Source organism: Halichoerus grypus, chromosome 11 (assembly GCF_964656455.1).
Source record: "Halichoerus grypus chromosome 11, mHalGry1.hap1.1, whole genome shotgun sequence".
NCBI classification, from domain to species: domain Eukaryota; kingdom Metazoa; phylum Chordata; class Mammalia; order Carnivora; family Phocidae; genus Halichoerus; species Halichoerus grypus.
The window spans coordinates 9,479,893-9,499,172 of record NC_135722.1 but is presented as its reverse complement, the minus strand read 5'-3'; the positions used below and the strand labels follow the sequence as shown (position 1 = coordinate 9,499,172).

Sequence of the window (19,280 nt, the reverse complement as noted above, 5' to 3'; positions counted from 1 at the left end):
GCTGGTTGGCCCACCCGAGGGCCCCCTGCCCACCGCCCCCAGCCAAGCTGGGTCCTCTTCTTCCTGCCCAGCTGAGGCAGGGCCTGGAAGGGCACAGTAGCAGGCCCTCTGTGATGCTCCTGTTGCCATGGTGATCCCAGATGAGAAGGCCGGCGCATTCCGTCCCCGGAACCCCCACCCATCTTCCCAGCTCTGTTTTGCCTGTCTCTAAGAGATGGCTCTCTGCTGGTGGCCTCAAGAGCATGGGCTCTGCTGCAGTCAACGTGTCTTCTGTGCACCCCCTATCCCTTGGACCTCCCTTTAACCCCAACAGAAACCACTGCCCTAACAGGTAAGCCTCCACCCCTCAGAAACTGACCTGCACTGGAGAGGTGATGGTGAGTCATGGAAAAGCCACAGGATTCAAAATGAGAAGACCCAGATTTCAGTCCCAGCCTGGCCTTTTAGAGCTGTGTGACCTTGGACAAGAGAGGCCTTGAGCTTCAGCGTCCTCCTCTATAAAATGTAGATGATGAAACCCTACTGAACTGTCCCTCAGGAATGTCTCCGTGACTTCGCGTGGGCTTTCCCTTCTATGTAATACCCTTCCATCCTCCTCAGCTCAGGCAAACTCCTACCCATGCCTCAAGACCCAGCTCAAATGCTCCCTTCTCTGTAAACGCTTCTCTGAGCTCTGTGGCCTTGACACAGATATTAGGACTTGCCATTTTGTGTTAAAGTTACGTGTTCCCTTCATTTTTATTTGACTAGGAATTTCTGGACGCAGGAATCAGATTAGGCTTAGTTCTGGCATCAGAAATGGTTTGTTGGGTGACTGGGTTGGACCCCATCCTTGCAGGGGTCAATCCTGGGGCTCTTTGTCCAAGCATGGCGTCGGTCGGTCAGTGCCCGCTGCAGCCTGCCTGAGACGCGCCTGGCTGGCTGGGGACATTTTCATGGCCGAGACCCAGTGGAAGAGACCTGGCTTATGCCTGGGGTCTACTTGTCTTAGCACTGGGGTGCGGCCAGGAGCACCTTCTTTTTTTTTTTTTTTTTAAAGACTTTATTTATTTGAGAGAGAGAATGAGAGAGAGAGAGCGCACGAGAGGGGGGAGGGTCAAAGGGAGAAGCAGACTCCCTGCTGAGCAGGGAGCCCGATGTGGGACTCGATCCAGGGACTCCAGGATCATGACCTGAGCCGAAGGCAGTCGCTTAACCAACTGAGCCACCCAGGCGCCCCCAGGAGCACCTTCTTATGAAGTGTCTCTGTGGATGTCCTGGGGCACCTGGGAGGGGAAAGGGTCTGGTACAGCACGGTCAGCGGGTCCTGGTGGGACTTTTGGGACACTGACGAGAAACCTGCGGTTCAGGGAAAAGAGCGGGAGGACTTCAGCTGCCACTGCGTCTTCCAACTCCCTCTCATGGCCCTACAGCTGCTGGTCAGGGTCAAGGAGATGAGGGAGACGTCCAGTGTCAGCTCCAGGGTCCCTATGGATTCCGACCGGCTAACAGGGCTTCCAGGGCCAGAGCCAGCTAGGCAAGGGCGCCCTCCAGTGGTCACCATGGGGGAAGGCAGGAACCTGATCGCACAAAAAGAGAGGTGTTTCATCCATTCCTTCAACTGACATGGAGTGAGCATCCCCGTGCCAGGCGTGGTGCCAGGCACACGTTTCAATTTTAATTAAACACATATTGATCATCTGCTAAGTGGAAAGCTCTCTCTTGAGTGTTGCTATGTTTTGGTGGGGGAAAAGGAAATACAGGGTAGGGCATTATCCCTTACAGCAGTGATTCTCCACCCATGCTGTCCTTTGGACTTGCCTGGGGAACTTGAGAAAACAGCCACGTTTGGGACCTGCCAGCCCAACCGAATCTGGAGGGGTCGGGCAGAGGCGCCAGGGCCAGGCAGCCAGGCGTGAGAACCACTGGTTTGGAGAGCTGACGAAATTGTTACCTATCATTCTCATTGCTGACGTAGGTGTTATTGTCCCATTTTCCGGATGAGGAGACCGAGGCTCAAGTTAAGGACAGCGATGGGAAAGGTGTTTCCCACAGGCAGCAGGGGGCTAGCAAATACTCCTAAAAGGCTGTTGCTGATCTCTGAAGAGACTCCCTCATAACCGCAATGGCATTATTTTAGCTGTGATTAGAAAAGTATCCAATGTTGTTGTGAAATAATCTTTTCCCCCAGGCAGAGAATTATAAAGGCAAAAGTGGTGCGCACAAAAGTCACCTGCAGGGGCGCCTGGGTGGCTCAGCCTGTTGGGCGTCTGCCTTTGGCTCCGGTCATGATCCCTGGGATCTAGCCCCGCATCAGGCTCCCTGCTCGGAGGGGGCGGCTGCTTCTCTCTCTCCCTCTGTCTGCTGCTCCCCCTGCTTGTGCTCTCTCCTTCTGTCAAATAGGTGAAAAATCTTTAAAAAAAAAAAAAAGTCACCTGCAATCTCAGCATTGTTAACACTTAGGAGTACATCAGGGAGAGGGAGAAAGAGAGGTGATGGAGGAGGAGTGGGAGAGAGGAGGGAGGGGGGAGGGAGGGAAGGAGTAGATTTATTTTAAGGCTCGAGGTCATATTGTAAATCAGGGCTTCAGAAAGTCCAATCTGAAGACCACTGGCAATATAATCCTCCTCCCCCCCACTCCCCCGGCCCCGAGCTCATTAGAGATGCAGCTCCCCCCCTCCCCCCGTGGCAGAATCAGACTCTGGAGAAAGATCCTGACAAGCTGCACGTTTCCTATATATTCCAGACCATTCTCATGGCCACTCACTGAAGACCAAGAACCACTGCTGCTTCAAGTTTTCACAAGAGGAGCCCGTGCTGGACACCCATCACTTCCAGTGGCTTAGGAGGGCCCTCGTGTATAGATTGACGGATTAAAATGTTTGGAACCAAGTGCTGAGCTATTAACCGGCTGCCCTTGGGGACCTGGGTACATACTCCCATTTTGCATGGGCTGGCTGGAAGCCAGCAGCATAAACACCAGGGCTGCTGTGTCATCCCGCACCAGGCCCAGCCCCCACAAAGCAGCCTCCTACCCCCGCACCCCACCCCCTTCTTCCATAGCTGTGAACCAACCTACTAACTGGATTCTGCCAGCCAATCACAGCCTGAATGACCTATGATGTCACCACCAGCCAATCAGGGCTCCTCACCAGCAGGGGCAGCCCGCTGTCGCCCTGAGAAAGGTGATGAGGTCTAAAGCAGGACCATCCTTTTTGGATAGGGACACTGAGGCCTAGGAAGGAGCAGAGGCCCACTAGGGTCACCGCACACCGGTGGCAGAGCCAGGACTAGAAGCCAGGGCTTCTGACTGTGGTCCAGTGTTCTTTCCAGTGCCCCCAGAGCTGCCAAAGCCCCATCAGGCCGGCCGGCGGCTCCCACTATGTAGCTCCAGACCAGGGCCTGGCTCCACTCCCCACAGCTCTCCCCGCAAGACCTCAGTGGTCAGAAACAGACCCTTCGAGGGGCGCCTGGGTGGCTCAGTCGTTAAGCATCTGCCTTCAGCTCAGGTCATGATCCCAGGGTCCTGGGATGGAGCCCCGCATCGGGATCCCTGCTCTGCGGGAGGCCTGCTTCTCCCTCTCCCACTCCCCCTGCTTGTGTTCCCTCTCTGGCTGTGTCTCTCTGTCAAATAAATAAATAAAATCTAAAAAAAAAAAAAAAAAGGCATCATACAATATGTGGCCTTTAAAAAAGAAAAGAAAAAACACACAGATCCTTCGATCTCCGTATTTGAGGGCCCAGAGAAAATGGCAGGGTTGGGCCCATGGTGGAGGGGAGCTGCCCCAAATTCTAGCCCTCAGCTCAGCCACCCCCCCTCCCCGCCCAGCACCGGCAGGAATTAGAGGGGCCCTGGCCAGGCGGTGCCGGCCGCTGCTTAGGTGCAGATTATGAGAGGGGCCCAAACAAGGCTCCTTTGTGGAGGCCCTGGCTGAGGGAGTCAAGTGACCGCTTAACACACGCATGCGCTAAGTGCGGGCACTGGCCACAGGACCCCCAAGAGTCCCACTGGTGCAGTGGCCAGAACTGTTGTGGGATTGCCTGAGAAGACCGGAGCCCCTCTTGTGAGTAGGGGTCAGCCTGCCGAGGCTTTGAGGGCCTACGGGGTGGACGGCGGTCCCTGCATTGGTGCGTGGGATGTACACCCACGGGCAGCATGTGTGCGCGGGGGGGTGGGGGGGCACCTGTGCAAAGTCTCTGAGGTGGGAATGAGCTTGGTGTGCACGGGCCACAAAGCAGCTACTGCAGCCCCATCCGAGCAAGCAGGGAGAGGGCGGGTGTCAGTCATCGCGCCAAGAAGTTCTGACGGAGCACCTCCTAGGCGAGCACAGCAGAAGCTTCCATTCGCGGGAGGGAATGGTCAGTAAGCCAGCAGACGTCCTGCAAAATAGAATTTCAAGCAGAACAAGATACACGCTGTGGACAGAAATCGACAAGATGAGGGGACAGAGAGTACCAGTGGCACTGGGATGCTGTCTGCAGGGACAGTAGTTGGGAACACCCTTTCTGGGCAGATAGCCCGACGTGGGAATGAGCCATGCATTAGATGAGAAAGAGCATCCTCCAGGCAGAAGGATTAGCAAGTGGAAAGGCCCTGGGGTCCCTGTTCAGTAAACATTATTTGAGCATCTCTACCAGCCAGGCTCTGTTCTGGGCACTGGAGACAAGGCAGTGGACAAGACTGACCAGGCCCCTTACCAATCTTGCTCCAAGGTGGTCGTGGGTGCTTGGGGAGCTAATGAAGAAGATGGGCTCAGAACGCTGTCTGGCTCAGGGGACCACGCCCAGCATGTGCACTTCGCTATTGCTCGTCGTTGCCTTTGTCATACAACTTCGGGGCGCAGACCTGTCTGTCTTCCCTGTTCACGGCTGTGGGTAGCTCTGGGCTCACTTCCCAGGCTTCCCATGTCCCACAGGCAGGAAGAGCCGAAAGGGCCCTTGAGGCCACCTCATCCCCCTCCCAGGGTCCAGACAGGAAAGCTGAGGCCCAGAGCAGGGAAGGGTCCCGGCTAAGATCACTCCTGGGGCCCACACAAGCCCCGAACAAGCCCCCCGTGAGTGTCTCTCCCTGTCTGTCTACTAGGACCCAAGCCCACTCGCTGCAGTCCAGTGCCCGGCCATGACCGTCACCTACTCAAGCCAGGTGGCGAATGCCCGCTTAGGCTCCTTCTCTCGCCTGCTGCTGTGCTGGCGAGGCAGCATCTATAAGCTGCTCTACGGCGAGTTCCTCATCTTCCTGCTCAGCTACTACACCATCCGATTCATTTACAGGTGCAGGGGGAAAGGCTGGGGCCGGGGCCTGGGAGGGGTACAGCTGCGGCTTGGAACAACTAGCCAGCCACGCAGGGGGCCGACGTACCAGAGCCGGCTGAGGCTGACCTGAGCTCCCGGCCAAGCCCTGGGGGCGGAGGCGGCGGGGGGGGGGGGGGGGGGGGAGGGGGGGCTGGAGGTTGGGGGCTGGGGAGGAGGTAAAAGGAGGCAGCCTGCAGGCTGGGAGTGTCTTTCCTCCAACCCAGGGAGAGGCCTCTGGAATCCAAGCCTCACCTGGTCCCACTCTGCCAGCCTGTTTTCCTGAGTCCCGCACAAGCTCACAGGTGCAGACCGTATTTTCCCCCCAATAAAAATGTTTACTTAAATAAAATATAGGAGAGATATAATCACAGAATATATGAAAGCATTTTGAATGGAAAAAGCATTAATGACTGAAATGGATTGAAAAACTATTAAATACAGAAAATTCTTGAATTCGTAATTACAATACCAAGAGTAAAGCACATTGGTTTTCTTTGGTTGTTACTTGGGCACCAATATACTTAAAAAAAAATTAGACTTTATTTTTTAGAGTTTTAAGTTGATAGTAAAATTGAGCAGAAGGTAGAGAGTGTCCGTATACCCCCTCGAACACAAACAGCCGCCCCCACTCCCAATATGCCACAGCCAAGTGGCACATTTGTCATAATAGATGAACCCACATGGACACACCATTATCCCCCAAAGCCCACAGTTTACACTAGGGTCCACTCTTGATGTTGTACATTCTATGGGTTTGGACAAATGGCATTATCTACCATTCTAGTATCATACAGAGTAGTTTCACTGCCCTGAGAACCCTCTGTGCTCACCTATTCATCTCTCCCCACCACATGTTTTTTTTAAAGATCAAACACTCCTTGAACCTGCTTTCAAATTGTCCTTTGGATTCTTTAAAAGAGTCAGTGGTACCTAAAAGTAACTCCTTGGGCAGGACCTTCCTCCTATACCTCACAGAAAACCTCCTGAGGGGCCTCTTACAGCCATGGAGCAGATGCCCCCTTGGGGTTTGGGGTTGCCAGAGAAGGAGTGGGACCTGGCTCAGGCCAGAGGAGAGGCCCCAGGCAGGGCCAGTGAAAGGGACAGGGAAGTGGTGGGGTAGCAAAGAGGCAGCCACACTCCTACCCTAGGCCTGGCTGGAGTCAGTACCGATCTCAGCCATGTCCTCCCAGTGTCTACACATCCCCCCCACCCCCCGCCCCCCAGGATGGCCCTCACGGAGGAACAGCAGGTGATGTTTGAGAAACTGACTCTGTATTGCGACAGCTACATCCAGCTCATCCCCATTTCCTTCGTGCTGGGTGAGCTCCCCTTTCGGCGTGTCGGGATCCCGGTGGCTGCTCCAGGCTCCACACAGGTGGACTACGAGGAACTAGCTGGGGAAGGCCAGCGGCGTGTCCGTGCCTCTCGGCAGTTCAGGGAAATGGGGAGACTGCAGCCAGACGGACTGAACTTAGACATTAGGAAGGACGTCCTGAGGTTAGCACTCAAGACCCCAGCTTCTGAGGGCAGCGCTGACAGAGTCCCTGGAGCCTCTGAGCAGGAGGGGAGGGGTCTGGCAGATTCCTGGGATAGGCAGGGGGCCCCCAGGAGAGAGAACTCAGGCTCTTGCGCCTTCATGCGGGGCTCTGATGGTCTTCCCCTACTCAGCGCCTTCCAGGAGGGTCGGGGCTGGGTCTGCTCCCCATCAGAAAGATGGAGAAACCGAGGCACCGCCCTCGCTTGGCTCTGGCCGCAGCCTGGGCCCTCGCCCCCCCTCCCCGCCCCGCCTCTCCTGCCCAGGCTTCTACGTGACGCTGGTCGTGACCCGCTGGTGGAACCAGTACGAGAACCTGCCGTGGCCCGACCGCCTTATGAACCTGGTGTCGGGCTTGGTGGAGGGCAAGGACGAGCAAGGCCGGCTGCTGCGGCGCACGCTCATCCGCTACGCCAACCTGGGCAACGTGCTCATCCTGCGCAGCGTCAGCGCCGCGGTCTACAAGCGCTTTCCCAGCTCCCAGCACCTGGTGAAAGCAGGTGGGCGGGGCCGGCGGGGCCCGGGGCGGGGCCCGGGGCGGGGCCAGGAGCGGGGACCAGGAGCGGGGACCAGGAGCGGGCCCGGGCGGGGCCGGAGCAGATGGGTGGAGCCAGAGGCCTCCAGGCTGAAGATGGGGTGGGGCCAGGAGCGGGGTGGGGTCGAGACCTCGTCGAATTGGGCGGGGCGGAGTCGGGGGCCTGAAGATGGGTGGGAGCGAGGCCCGGAACCGCGCGGGAGCATAGGGGTTTGGATCCTGGATGTAGCCGGATCCTTGAGGGATGAGGGAAGAGTGGGGACGGAGGGCCGGGGGCGGGGCCTTGGGAACTGGTGAGAAAGTACCGATCGGCCTCCCTCTGCCCTTTCCCGTCCAGTTCTACAGTTTTCAGTCTGCATTTCTGTGACCTCCGTCTCTGACCTTTCCTGCCCTGGTCCTGATTAGTAAGACAGACCCTTCTCACGTGCTCAGGCCAGAACAGCACGTAGTGGGCACTCAGTAATTATCTGTTGAAAGAGGATGGCAAAGGAGCTCCGTGGTCCCGGTGAACTTGGGCCTAAATCCTGGGCTTCGGCAAGGCCTGGCCACCCCTGCCAGCCATCCGTTCTGCGGGGTCCCCCACCCACTGCCTTCTTCACTCCACCCCGCAGGCTTTATGACCCCGGCGGAACGCAAGCACTTGGAAAAGTTGAGCTTGCCTCACAACACGTTCTGGGTGCCCTGGGTGTGGTTTGCCAACCTGTCAATGAAGGCGTGGATTGGAGGTCGAATCCGGGATCCTGTCCTGCTCCAGAGCCTGCTAGACGTGAGCTCACTACACAGATGGGGCTGATGCAGAGTGGGGACGGTTGTGGCCCACGTGGAACAGTTTCCTACAAAGACAAGGCTTGAGGCTCTTCCTAGAACCTGCCTTGGGATTGTAGGATTTTGACCCAACAGGATTCCACAACCCACGGTGGCCCCTCCCCCAAATTCCCCTCACATTTCCTCTCTAAAGGGAGCCTCTGAGATCCTGGCTCCTCCTTTTTGATAGATGAGGAGGCTGAGGCGCAGAGAGGTTAAGTGAGCTGCCCCTGACCACACAGCCAGGGCTGGACCGTGAGCGCCAGACCCTGATACCTGGGGAAGTGCTGAGGTTGAGCCTGGGAGAGCAGATGGTGGTCAGAAAGCCAACCCTCCCTTCTGCTCCCCAGGAGATGAACATCTTGCGTACTCAGTGTGGACACCTGTTTGCCTACGACTGGATCAGTATCCCGCTGGTGTACACGCAGGTGAGGACCAGGCCAGGGAAGCGGCCCCTTGAGAAAACGGGGGGGACTGGGAGGACTCAGGAAACAGCCTGCAGTGGGAAGGGCTCACTTAGGGGCTTAGAGGCTCACCCTGGGAGTTAGGTCTGGACTTTGCAGATTCTCTCTAGTGACAAGTTTAAAGAGTCCAGGCTTCTGCCTGGTTCAGTGGAGGGAATGTGAATATCCCCATTTTATTTATTTATTTATTTATTTTTAAAAGATTTTATTTATTTGCCAAAGAGAGAGAGAGAGAGGGAGAGGACAAGCAGGGGGAGTGGCAGGCAGAGGGAGAAGCAGGCTCCTTGCTAAGCAAGGAGCCCGATGTGGGACTCAATCCCAGGACCCTGAGATCATGACCTGAGCAGACGCTTAACCATCTGAGCCACCCAGGCGCCCCGAATATCCCCATTTTAAAGAGATCGCGGAGACCCAAAGTCATAGGACTGTGCGAATCAGAGCAAGGCCTCGTCCTCCCAGCCTGGGGAGCTTCCTGACCCTAGGTCCCCAGCCAGCCCATTTCTGCCGCCACCCTCCTTTCCCTCCCAGGTGGTGACCGTGGCTGTGTACAGCTTCTTCCTGGCTTGCCTGATTGGGCGGCAGTTCCTGAACCCAGCCAAAGCCTACCCTGGCCACGAGCTGGACCTCGTTGTACCTGTCTTCACATTCCTGCAGTTCTTCTTCTACGCCGGCTGGCTGAAGGTGAGATTTTCTGCGGCAAGACCGGCTGTGGTCGTGGCTAGAAGGGTCATGGCCGGCCAGGAAAGGAGAGTCTCAAATGTGGAACGTCGGGTGCTGGGCCCGCACTACGACCCTCTGGTCTGCTCCTTCCCCGTGTCTTTACATATGAAGAAACAGACCCAGAGAGGAGTGGGACCCACCGGAGGACAGTGTCTGATCCCCGTGCTTCACCCGAGGTGAAGCACTTAGCAGGCCAGACGGATACAGGGAAAGTGCAGTTGTCAAACCATTTGCTGTGCGCCCTCAAGGGAATGTTCCCCAAATGTTTGTCCAGAACAAGGGAAATGCATGGAGTAAGAATAGCAGTGTCAGGCCCTGTTGGTGAGGCAACTCCTCACTGTCCCCAGCGATTAGGCTCTGGTCCCAAATTTGTCCCCTCTGCTTAAAACAAAAGTCCTAATGCTAACTACTCCAGCCCCCACCCTTTCAAGGCAGATTAGCACCACCTCTCCTTACTCAAGATATCCATCTGTGATGCAGGCTGGGGTGGGGGGCCCCCATCCCCACCCCAAGTGTCTTTTCTAAGTATTCCTCCCACTACATCCAGGGCTCTTCCTAACAGGAGTTCTAAACAACACAGTTTTCTCTCCATCTCTTTATCTTTCCTCTGTTTCTCAGCCACTCTCTGTCTCTTCCTTTTTTCCTTTATTTTTTGGTAAGTGGTGGTGATGGTAGGTTGCCCCCTCCCTCCCTCTCATCCATGTTTCACATGTGTGTGAAACACACACACACACACACACACACAGATACTCCCTCCTTTTTTTTAAAGATTTTTTTTTTTTTTTTTTATTCATTTGAGACAGAGGGAGACAGAGAGAGAGAGAGAGAGAGCATGAGCAGGGGGAGGTGCAGAGGGAGAGGGAGAAGCAGGCTCTCTGCTGAGCAGGGAGCCAGATGTGGGACTCGATCCCAGGACCCTGGGATCATGACCTGAGCCGAAGGCAGACGCTTAACCATCTGAGCCACCCAGGCGCCCTGATACTCCCTCCTTATCTGCACCCTCATCCCTGCAGTCATCTTCGGTTTCTACAGCTCAAACCAGATCACACCATTTTTCTCCTCGCAATTCCCTAGTGGCTTATAGGATGTCTCTCCAACCCTTAGTGCAGCCCCTCACCACTGTGGAGATTTGTCAGGGGACTTCCAAGGTTAGTGCCAGGACTCGGCCTGCCTGGGCCACCCTTTAATTGAGCACAGCCTCCAACATCTATCTCTCTTGCATTGAAAATCATGAATATATAAATTAGTGTTTGAAGACTTGAATGAGTAAATGAATGAATGCATAGAATTATGGAACTCCAGGGGCGCCTGGGTGGCTCAGATGGTTAAGCATCTGCCTCAGCTTAGGTCATGGTCCCAGGGTCCTGGGATCGAGCCCTGCATCGGGCTCCCTGCTCCGCGGGAAGCCTGCTTCTCCCTCTCCCACTCCCCCTGCTTGTGTTCCCTCTCTCGCTGTGTCTCTCTCTGTCAAATAAATAAATAAAATCTTAAAAAAAAAAAAAAAGAATTATGGAACTCCAGGGAAGATACAGTGAGGGGAGGGACTAGTGGTGACTGTGTGAGTGACAGGCTCAAGGACAGCTCTGGATGTTCAGGGAGCAACAGGCTCAGGAGAGGAGCTTGGGCTCAGTGTCCTGAAGGGAAGGGGACTGTGTGCGGGTGCCTATGAGTGTGGGTGGCTGGAGCCCTTACATACTGGCTTTGGAGATGGTGGTCAGGCAGGAGGGGCATCTTGGGGCATGGAAAGAGCAGGAGCCAAAGTTCAAGGGCAGGGAGCAAGGCTGCAGGGAGTCTACCTGAGGACTTCAGAGCCTCACCTCTCCCCAAGGTGGCAGAGCAACTCATCAACCCGTTTGGAGAGGATGATGATGACTTTGAGACCAACTGGATTGTCGACAGGAGCTTGCAGGTATTTGGGAGCCTGTCCTGTGGACCTTCCCTGAACTGGACCCAAGGAGGGGACCCCACAGTTCTGTAGGGAGACCCCACAGTGAGTTGCCCCCCCCCACCTCCCAGCCAACCATTCACTCACGGGATTCTCACCCCAACTTTTGAGGTTGCAGATAGGCATCAGTCTCTCCGTTTCACAAGTAGGGAAACCAAGGCCCAGAGAGAGGGAAGTGACCTTTCCAGGTCATCTAGCAAGATCACGGTCCCGCTTGGGCTGTCCTTTCTGTTGGACTTGTCCTTCTGTACCTGGCAACCAGGTGTCCCTGTTGGCTGTGGACGAGATGCACCAGGACCTGCCCCCGATGGAGCGGGATATGTACTGGAATGAGCCAGAACCACAACCCCCCTACACAGCTGCTTCCGCCCAGTCTCGTCGAGCCTCCTTTTTAGGCTCCACCTTCAACATCAGGTGAGCAGTGCCAGGGAACCACTTTGGTGGGTAGAAAAGCCCACGCACAAGAACTTGGAAAAGCACTAGTTAATAAATATTGGATGCATGCTAGGTGCTAGGAACTCCACTAAGCTCTTTATATAAACTTTTTCTTCCCAATAACCCTGGTTTGGTATCTCCAGTTTTCAGATGATTAAGTCCAAGTTCAGAGAGGTTAAATAGGTTGCCCAGCCCAGGGTCACATAGTTAGCAAGCAGCGCATGTGGACCAGGCATGTCTACTTCTACCTCCACACCCTTAATCCTTACCTTGTATTGCTTAGTAACTCCTAAAGCTATAAGGGCTTTTAGGTACCTCCAGCCAAAGCCCCCCATGTCCAGAGTTGGAAACTGAGGCCCAGAGAAAGAAGGGACTTACTCAAGGGCTGACAGTGATCAGTGATGCGGTTGGAATGTCAGAGCCTGGTCCAGAACTACATTTTCTGATAGACCAGGGTGTTTAGATGGAGAGTGAAACGGGGGCGGGGGTCCCTGGGATAGGGGCGGGGCAAGCATGTGCCAGCAAGAGGATGATTCATCACAGGTACCTTCTGGGTAGATTCTCGGCTAGAGTACAGACCTCAGGTCACCCACAGAGGCCAAACTTTCCTGCACATGGGTCCCGTTTCCCTGATTTGGTCTGATTCCCTTGTGAGCTGGAGCTGGGCCACAGTGGCCTGAAGGGCCATCCCAGAGAGCCCTTGCTCCCCTGTAGGGCGGTGGAGGGGACTTTGGAGAGTCCTGTGTGTGTCAGGGTCCATACCATTCAGGTTTTCTTCCACAGAATTAAGCAGTTTTCTTTCAAAAATGAAATACCCTACTAAGCCATAATTTGAATTAGCTAGAGTCCCTAGTGGGTGTGAGGAAGGTTCAAAAAAGTGATCAAATGAAGGATGGAAGCTTGCTTAGGTCAGAAACATTTCTGGAAGTTGCTTTTGTTTATTTTCAAAAGATTTTTATTTATTTGAGAGAGAGAGAGAGAGAGAGTGAACGAAGGGGGAGAGCACAAGGGGTGGGGAAGGGAGGCAGAGGGAAAAGCAGACTCCTCGCTGAGCAGGGACCCTGATGTGCGGGGCTCGATCTCAGGACCCCGGGATCATGACCTGAGCCGAAGGCAGATGCTTAACCGACTGAGCCACCCAGGTGCCCCTGAAGTTGCTTTTGAATTCCTTATGGTCTGTGCTCTAGCAGCTGAGGGTTGGGTGGGAACAGAGGATACTAATACATAGACCTTGTCTCTAAGGAACAATTTAGTGAGGGGGCTCAAACCCAAGGCCCAAACTCTGACACAAGGTACAAGGTACTAGATGCCTGGGAAAGAGCCAGAACATAGAACAGAGACCACCTCTGGCCTGGGAGGTGGCCTCCAGCTGGACCCGGAGCTGGGCCTCGAAGCATGGGGAGAATGTGGACACAGGCAAGGACAGGCCACATTCTGGGCTAATGGGCTTTCTCCTGCCGAGTAAAGGCTTTGGGCTCCCAGGAAGCCACACTTCTTTGTGGATGCTGCTCCCCAGCTGGAACCACAAACCCCTGGCCTACCCAGAGTCACTCCTGGGCCTCATCTGACCCACCACACACGGGGACCAGTAGTTCAGGTCGCTTGGAGGGAGGGATGTTAAGGAGAAGATGCGCCAGGCTACGGAGTTTAGTGAACGTGGGCAAGAGAGAGCCACAGAACAGTGAGGTGAGCTGGGCTGGGAAGGAGTAAGAGGACAGTGCAGTACAGGATGGGTCGGGAGAGAGGTGAGTCCAGGCATTGTGAGGAACACTGTGTCCCCTTGGCTTTGGGCCAAAAGGAGGGAAAAGAGGGGGTAAAAGTCAAGTCCGGCTTTGGTCTTTTGTCCCCTATTTAACCCTGAGTCTCATGCTTCTTTCCAGTATGCATAAGGAAGACATGGAGGAGGAGGGCACTCACACTGGCATCATTGGCCGCTTCCTAGGGCTACAGTCCCATGACCACCATCCCCCCAGGACAAACTCAAAGACCAAACTACTGTGGTCCAAGAAAGAAGGCCTTCTCCATGAGGGCCAGCCCATGAAACTTGGGGGTGCCAGGCAGAACTCTAGGGACCAAGAAGACAGCAAGGCCTGGAAGATTAAGGAGGAGGATGCTTTCGAGACTGCTGCACTGTACGGGAGGTCAGGCTACCACAGTGCCCCACAGACACCCCTCAGCCACACACCTATGATCTTCCCACCTGGACAGTCAGCACCCTCAAGCCTTCGCAGAGTCTCGGGCATAGATGGCGCTGTCAAAGACCAAAGCCTACAGCCTGTGACTCCAGGGACAAAGACCAGTTTTGAATTGCTCTCAGATAGTATCGGGTCCTCAGTAGAGGACCCAGAATCGGGTCACACGAAGAGGAAAACTGTTGAGTTTAACCTGACGGGCACGTCAGAGACCCCTGAACATCACCTTGGAGAACCACATTTGGACCAGTCAATTAACCTACACACTGTACTCAAAGGTCACGAGGATCCCTATTGGGCCTTGGAAAACAGGTCTGTCTTCTACCTTAACCAGGGTCACTTCACCTGCCCCCCTCCCATATGGGTGGGAAATACCACCACCTTCCCTTGCTGTGATTCTACCCTTCTTCCACCTTCCTGGGAGCCCATTTTCCTATGGTCCCATCACTGCCAGAGCATGCTGGACTTCCATCCAGCACTGGCTTGGGGCACACACCTGGCCACCTCAGCAAGGGCCCACTGATTCACGCTCTTTTCCAAGTGTAATGCACGCTCCATTTCACCGGAGCCTGACATCATCACTAGGAAGAGCTCCCTGGGTCCCAGGTGAAGGAAGGTGAGGTTGCACTGACAGGAACCGCCACACTTTTAAGTGGTCATGTTATTCCTGGACCCAGCTCACTTTGAGTAGCAGATGCAAAACCATGAGGCAGAGCTAGGGGCTCTGGGCTGTACCCCAAGAACTCCACTCACTGCCCAGGCAAAGCTCAGAGAGAGCGTATGAACACTCCCCCATAACTTCTCAGCAATCCTGAAGTACTTCTGGAAAGCGTTAGACTCCTGGGAACTGGCAGATGGTTAAGGTGAGGGCATCCAGGTCCCTTGGGGTATCTCACTGCTTTGGGGTACTCATCAAAGACTTAACATAAATGTGCTCTTCATGCCTCCTTGGGGTCAATCCACAGGGGTCACAAAACCATTTCCCTACATTCTGGATTTCACCCAGTTAAATCAACCCTACCTCACCCCCCTCACCCCGCCTCGCCCCCATCATGTGAGAACTCAACTAGAACTTCCTGTTTTCTAGATTCTCAGTTCCTTCTGTGGTCAAAAAAAGTTTTGTCTTAGATCTAGACAGAAACTTCTACAAATCACTGCAGTTTGTCCCGGAAAGGACATTAATGTAGTTGTTAGCAAGGGGAGATGGCTCTTCAGCCTCCTGACACCACTCACTGATTTTAGGGGTCCTAACCTTTGCCCTAACTCCCAACTATTTTAGTATTGAAATGAAGATTATCTTCCATACTCACATTGAAAACTTTCTCCAATTCTCTCTAGGGATGAAGCACATTCTTAGCCTGTTTCCCAAGGCGGGGGAAACACTTCACCGGCCTGGTCCTACCTGCATGTACACCAGCAGGACACTGATCCAGTCTGTCATGCAGCTGTCCACACTGAAGAATGTGTTCGTAGGACAGCTTTAAATGGTTAGCTTATTGGGTAAGAAGATCCATGGTTTCAGGACTACTTAAGCCTTTAATGCCTTTTGTACATAAAAATTATATGAGAAGCTGGAATGAACCACTGGAAACATGTAATTCGAAACATGTAATTCAAAACATCCAGTTCAGAATCAGGAGTCCTTAGGTCCTGTCTGAATTCAACACACCCAGCCTTGATATCTTTTCCAAACTAAGGACTTTTTAATAAATACAAATCCTCCTAGGCATTTCATTTTGATTACTGTGGTTCAACTATAGCACTTGAACAGATTGCAAAGATGACCTAGATACATTTCTAGCCCATCCCACAAACTCAAAAGACAACAGCTGGGTACCAAATTACTTTATTTGAAGAATGGTACAAATGAAAGAAGTTAAGTAGATGTTTTGGTACAACTTATAGAAAAGGTAAAGGTAACCCCAACATGCATGCACTGCCTTGGTGACGAGGGAAGTCACCCTTGTGGCTATGGGAAGACAGCCTAAGGCTTAGCTCTCACTATCACTGTTTCCCAAGGTGTGCTTGTCAAAGAGATACTCTGCCATGCCAGATTCGGGAGCCCCCATCTTGCGCAGGTTGGTAACGTGGTCACCCAATTCTTTGATGGATTTCACCTGCTCATTCAGGTAATGAGTCTCAATGAAGTCACACAACTAGAAAACAGAATGGGGAAGAACGTTAATGGTAAGTTTTCCCAGCCCCTAAGAGGCAAATGACTTCCTCCATTCGCTCCCAGGTTGCCAATACTTACATGGGGGTCACTTTTATCAGTGGCCAGTTTGTGCAGTTCCAGTAGTGACTGATTCACGCTCTTCTCCAAGTGTAATGCACACTCCATTGCATTCAGCCCGTTCTCCCAATCATCACGGTCTGGTTTCTGAATGAGAAGAGGTCACATCAATGCCTCTGCAGCCTCTACCAATTAATCCACCAGTTAGCAAGCACCTAACATGTAACCACTGCACTTTGGCAAAAGGGACATCCAAGTTTCTCCAAAGGTTTCAAATTTAACATCCTTGCCCATTACCGTTCGCCTCTTTTAGCTGAGATGGTAGGCCTAAAAAAGCATAGAAGCCAAAAGTACCCTCATTTTAGAAGGGCAACTGCTAGTTGGAGTGGTTTCTGACACCTGAGGACTGCTAGATCATGAAGCAGGGGATTTCTAGGTTCTTTTGTTCACCTTGATATCCTGAAGGAAGATTCGGCCACCTCGTTGGTTCTGCAGCTTCATCAGTTTCTCAGCATGCTCCCTCTCCTCATGAGATTGGTGAAGAAAATATTTGGCAAAGTTCTTCAAAGCCACATCATCGCGGTCAAAGTAGTAAGACTGAAAGAGGAACATGAACATGTTCTGTTAAAAGGCACTCTGCCACCTAGCCTTTCTTTCTGAAGGGGTCTGTGCTGAAGGAGACCAGACGGGGGGCAGGCTGTGTTCCTGGACTGAACACAACACTAATTAGTCTGTACTCTAAAACACAAAAACAAGACTTGGTCCTTGGAACAACTCTTAAGTTTACTACAAGGAACCTTTTTAGAACTATCATAGGGAACTGCCCCCAGCATGGAATTTCTTAAGGCTCTGTATTAGCGCCAAGTTCTTCCAGCCAGTTGTCAAATTCGTTTGGAGAGGATGTGGGAGTATTTACCCTGTACAAATAGTGCCTTCTCTCCCTACTGCCTGATTCACCCATGTTAAAACATGAGCTTGCCAGTTTACAGCTTTAATTTGTAAAATTAACCCATTAGGCAAGGTGACAAATGTCGGCAATGCTAGTATAAAGAAATTGCCAGCAGAAGGCAAAAAATCTGATTCAGTTTTAGGCACTTGCTGTATGTATTCAGGTGTTCCTGAAATAGAATGGCAGTCGGGGAAATCCAGGCCTGTTTTCAAATCCATCTGTAACTGGTCTATTCTTGGATAATTTGCACAGTCGTAAGACAATTCTAAGTAAAACTCCCACCACACCGCCTAAAAATAGGATTTTGGAAAACGGATTCCATCGATCAGTGCATGGAAAAATTCTTTGCCCAGTAACCGTTGGTGTAGTTTATCCAAAAGCCAAGCGTTCAATTAGCGGGCCACAGCTCTCAGGCACAAAAAGGATAAAGAAGTGCCGGAGGCAAAAGAACGGACGACTAAGACAACTGTGTCCGCAGAACGGGAGATTTCCATGCTTCAATTCAAGTGGAACTCAGAGATAAGCAACAGAGGGGTGGCGATGGCTGCTCGGAGAGTGGTCGGCCCGTGGGAGATAAGCCACTTAGCACCAGCTCCCCCCACCACCCCAGTTGCTATTCGATACCATTTCCCAGCAGGCTCCGCCATTACCCGGGGCGGCGGTGGGGGACGGGGGCTGGACCACTTCGCCCCCGTTACCCAAGCAAACGGAGGGCCCCAGGATCACGTGATTGATGCAGAGGAAGGGATGGAAACGCAAAAACCCACTTTCCTAATTGCGGGACTGTACAGGTTGCAACCGCTCCAACTCGGGGATTCCAAGAAACTACGCTCTCTTTAAATATAGAGCGGTGCGCAGAGGCGGCCCTTGCCTAAGAGGGAACCTTCCCAGAGGACAGTGGGAAAGGGCGAGCTGGCCAGAATTTCTGCGCAAGCCCTGGGAGACCTCGAGCGGCGTCCATCTTCCAGCAGGACGCGCGGAGGCGGGAGAGCCCGCGCCTTAGCCACACCCCCGCCCGCCCCGCCGCCCCGGGAGGCCGCCCCCGCCCGCGGGCCCGCGCTCACCATGGACAGGTAGACGTAGGAGGCGTAGAGCTCCAGGTTGATCTGGCGGTTGATGGCGGCCTCCGAGTCCTGGTGGTAGTTCTGGCGCACCTGCGAGGGGGACGCGGTCGTCATGGCGGCGGCTGAGAAGAGGCGGCGGCGAGCGGCGGCTGCGCGGCGCTGGAGCGGCGGCGGGGGCCTTGGAGCGGTCCGAGGGCGCTATGAGGAGATGGCGAAGGGCTGGCTCTGAACGGCCGGCCGGGGTGGGGGACGAGCGCCGGGTTCCGTCCAAGCACTGTTGAAGCAGGAAACCGCGGCGACTCTCGACGGAGACTGTGGCGCAGACGGCTGCGACCCCGTACTTATAGCGGGATCGGGCGTCAGGCTCCCTCCGACCAATCAAGCCGCCTGCCCGCCGTGCCGAGCCCCGCCTCTTCCGGTGGGCGCGCGGCCCCCGCCTCGGGGGCAGTGGGGGAGGGGCGGCGCCGCCGGGGGAGGCAGCGCGTGTCCCGCAGCGCGTGGGGCCCGGTGGGCGTCCTTGCGCGCCCTGGAGGTGGGGCCGTAGGGAAGACGCGGGGACGGGCGCAAAGTCCAGCCCCGAGCCCTGCGCCCAGGGCGCCCTGGGTCTCGGAACCGACGGAAAGCGCCCCTGGCCCCGGGGGCGTCGGGGCGAGTCTGAGCCCCCGGGGGGGGGGGCGGGGGGCTCCGCGAGACTCTTGGCCAAGGGCATGTTAACACTCCGAGCGGTAGGGCAGCAGTTACCCCCCCCGAGGTGATTTCCTCGTCCCGCAAATTGTTACGTGGAAACCTGGGCCCTAGGAGGTCGTGTGAGTCAGAGGTGGAGCTGGAAAAGGGTTCACTTTCTCTTCCTCAGGGTCTAGCTAGGAGCAAAACGCGGGCGCAGTGCCCCCCCCCGGTCCCCGTTGTCCCCCCCCCGGTCCCCGTTGTCCCCCGCCCCTCCGACTCTGGCGACCCCGTCCGCCTTTGGCTGAGAGCAAATATGGCTCCTTGTGCAGCTTATACAACAAAGGCTGGGCGGGCCGTGTTTCCCGAGAGACACGGAGAGCGCCTTCCCGGAGGGAGTCTTGGGGGTGAGCCACCTGGGCTTCTGAGAAAATCGGGAGAACGGGGGTTAGAAAAGAAAGGAGAAGCCAC

The 19,280-nt window shown here is 54.5% G+C and overlaps 2 protein-coding genes across 4 annotated transcripts; one reads left to right on the top strand and one right to left on the bottom strand.

The window, feature by feature from the left end:
* Positions 1–3,918: 3,918 nt before the first annotated feature.
* On the top strand, positions 3,919–15,566 carry BEST1 (bestrophin 1). 2 transcript variants are annotated; one of them, XM_036122253.2, is made up of 11 exons: positions 3,919–4,043; positions 5,063–5,250; positions 6,496–6,590; positions 7,072–7,305; positions 7,952–8,106; positions 8,495–8,572; positions 9,137–9,289; positions 11,157–11,237; positions 11,536–11,687; positions 13,589–14,212; positions 15,239–15,566. In XM_036122253.2, exons 2-11 carry the CDS (start codon positions 5,099–5,101, stop codon positions 15,255–15,257), a joined length of 1,743 nt encoding a protein of 580 aa, XP_035978146.2. In that variant the 5' UTR covers positions 3,919–4,043; positions 5,063–5,098; the 3' UTR covers positions 15,258–15,566. The 2 variants fall into 2 exon arrangements, with proteins under 2 accessions (XP_035978146.2, XP_077914031.1); XM_078057905.1 differs by having other exon boundaries at positions 3,999–4,107.
* Positions 15,567–15,730: 164 nt separating this feature from the next.
* On the bottom strand, positions 15,731–18,482 carry FTH1 (ferritin heavy chain 1). Of its 2 annotated transcripts, none has more exons than XM_078057906.1 (4): positions 18,147–18,482; positions 16,584–16,754; positions 16,155–16,280; positions 15,731–16,056 (listed from the first exon to the last, which is right to left on the bottom strand). In XM_078057906.1, exons 1-4 carry the CDS (start codon positions 18,258–18,260, stop codon positions 15,892–15,894), a joined length of 576 nt encoding a protein of 191 aa, XP_077914032.1. In that variant the 5' UTR covers positions 18,261–18,482; the 3' UTR covers positions 15,731–15,891. The 2 variants fall into 2 exon arrangements, with proteins under 2 accessions (XP_077914032.1, XP_035978151.1); XM_036122258.2 differs by having other exon boundaries at positions 16,584–16,730; positions 18,147–18,481.
* Positions 18,483–19,280: the final 798 nt, after the last annotated feature.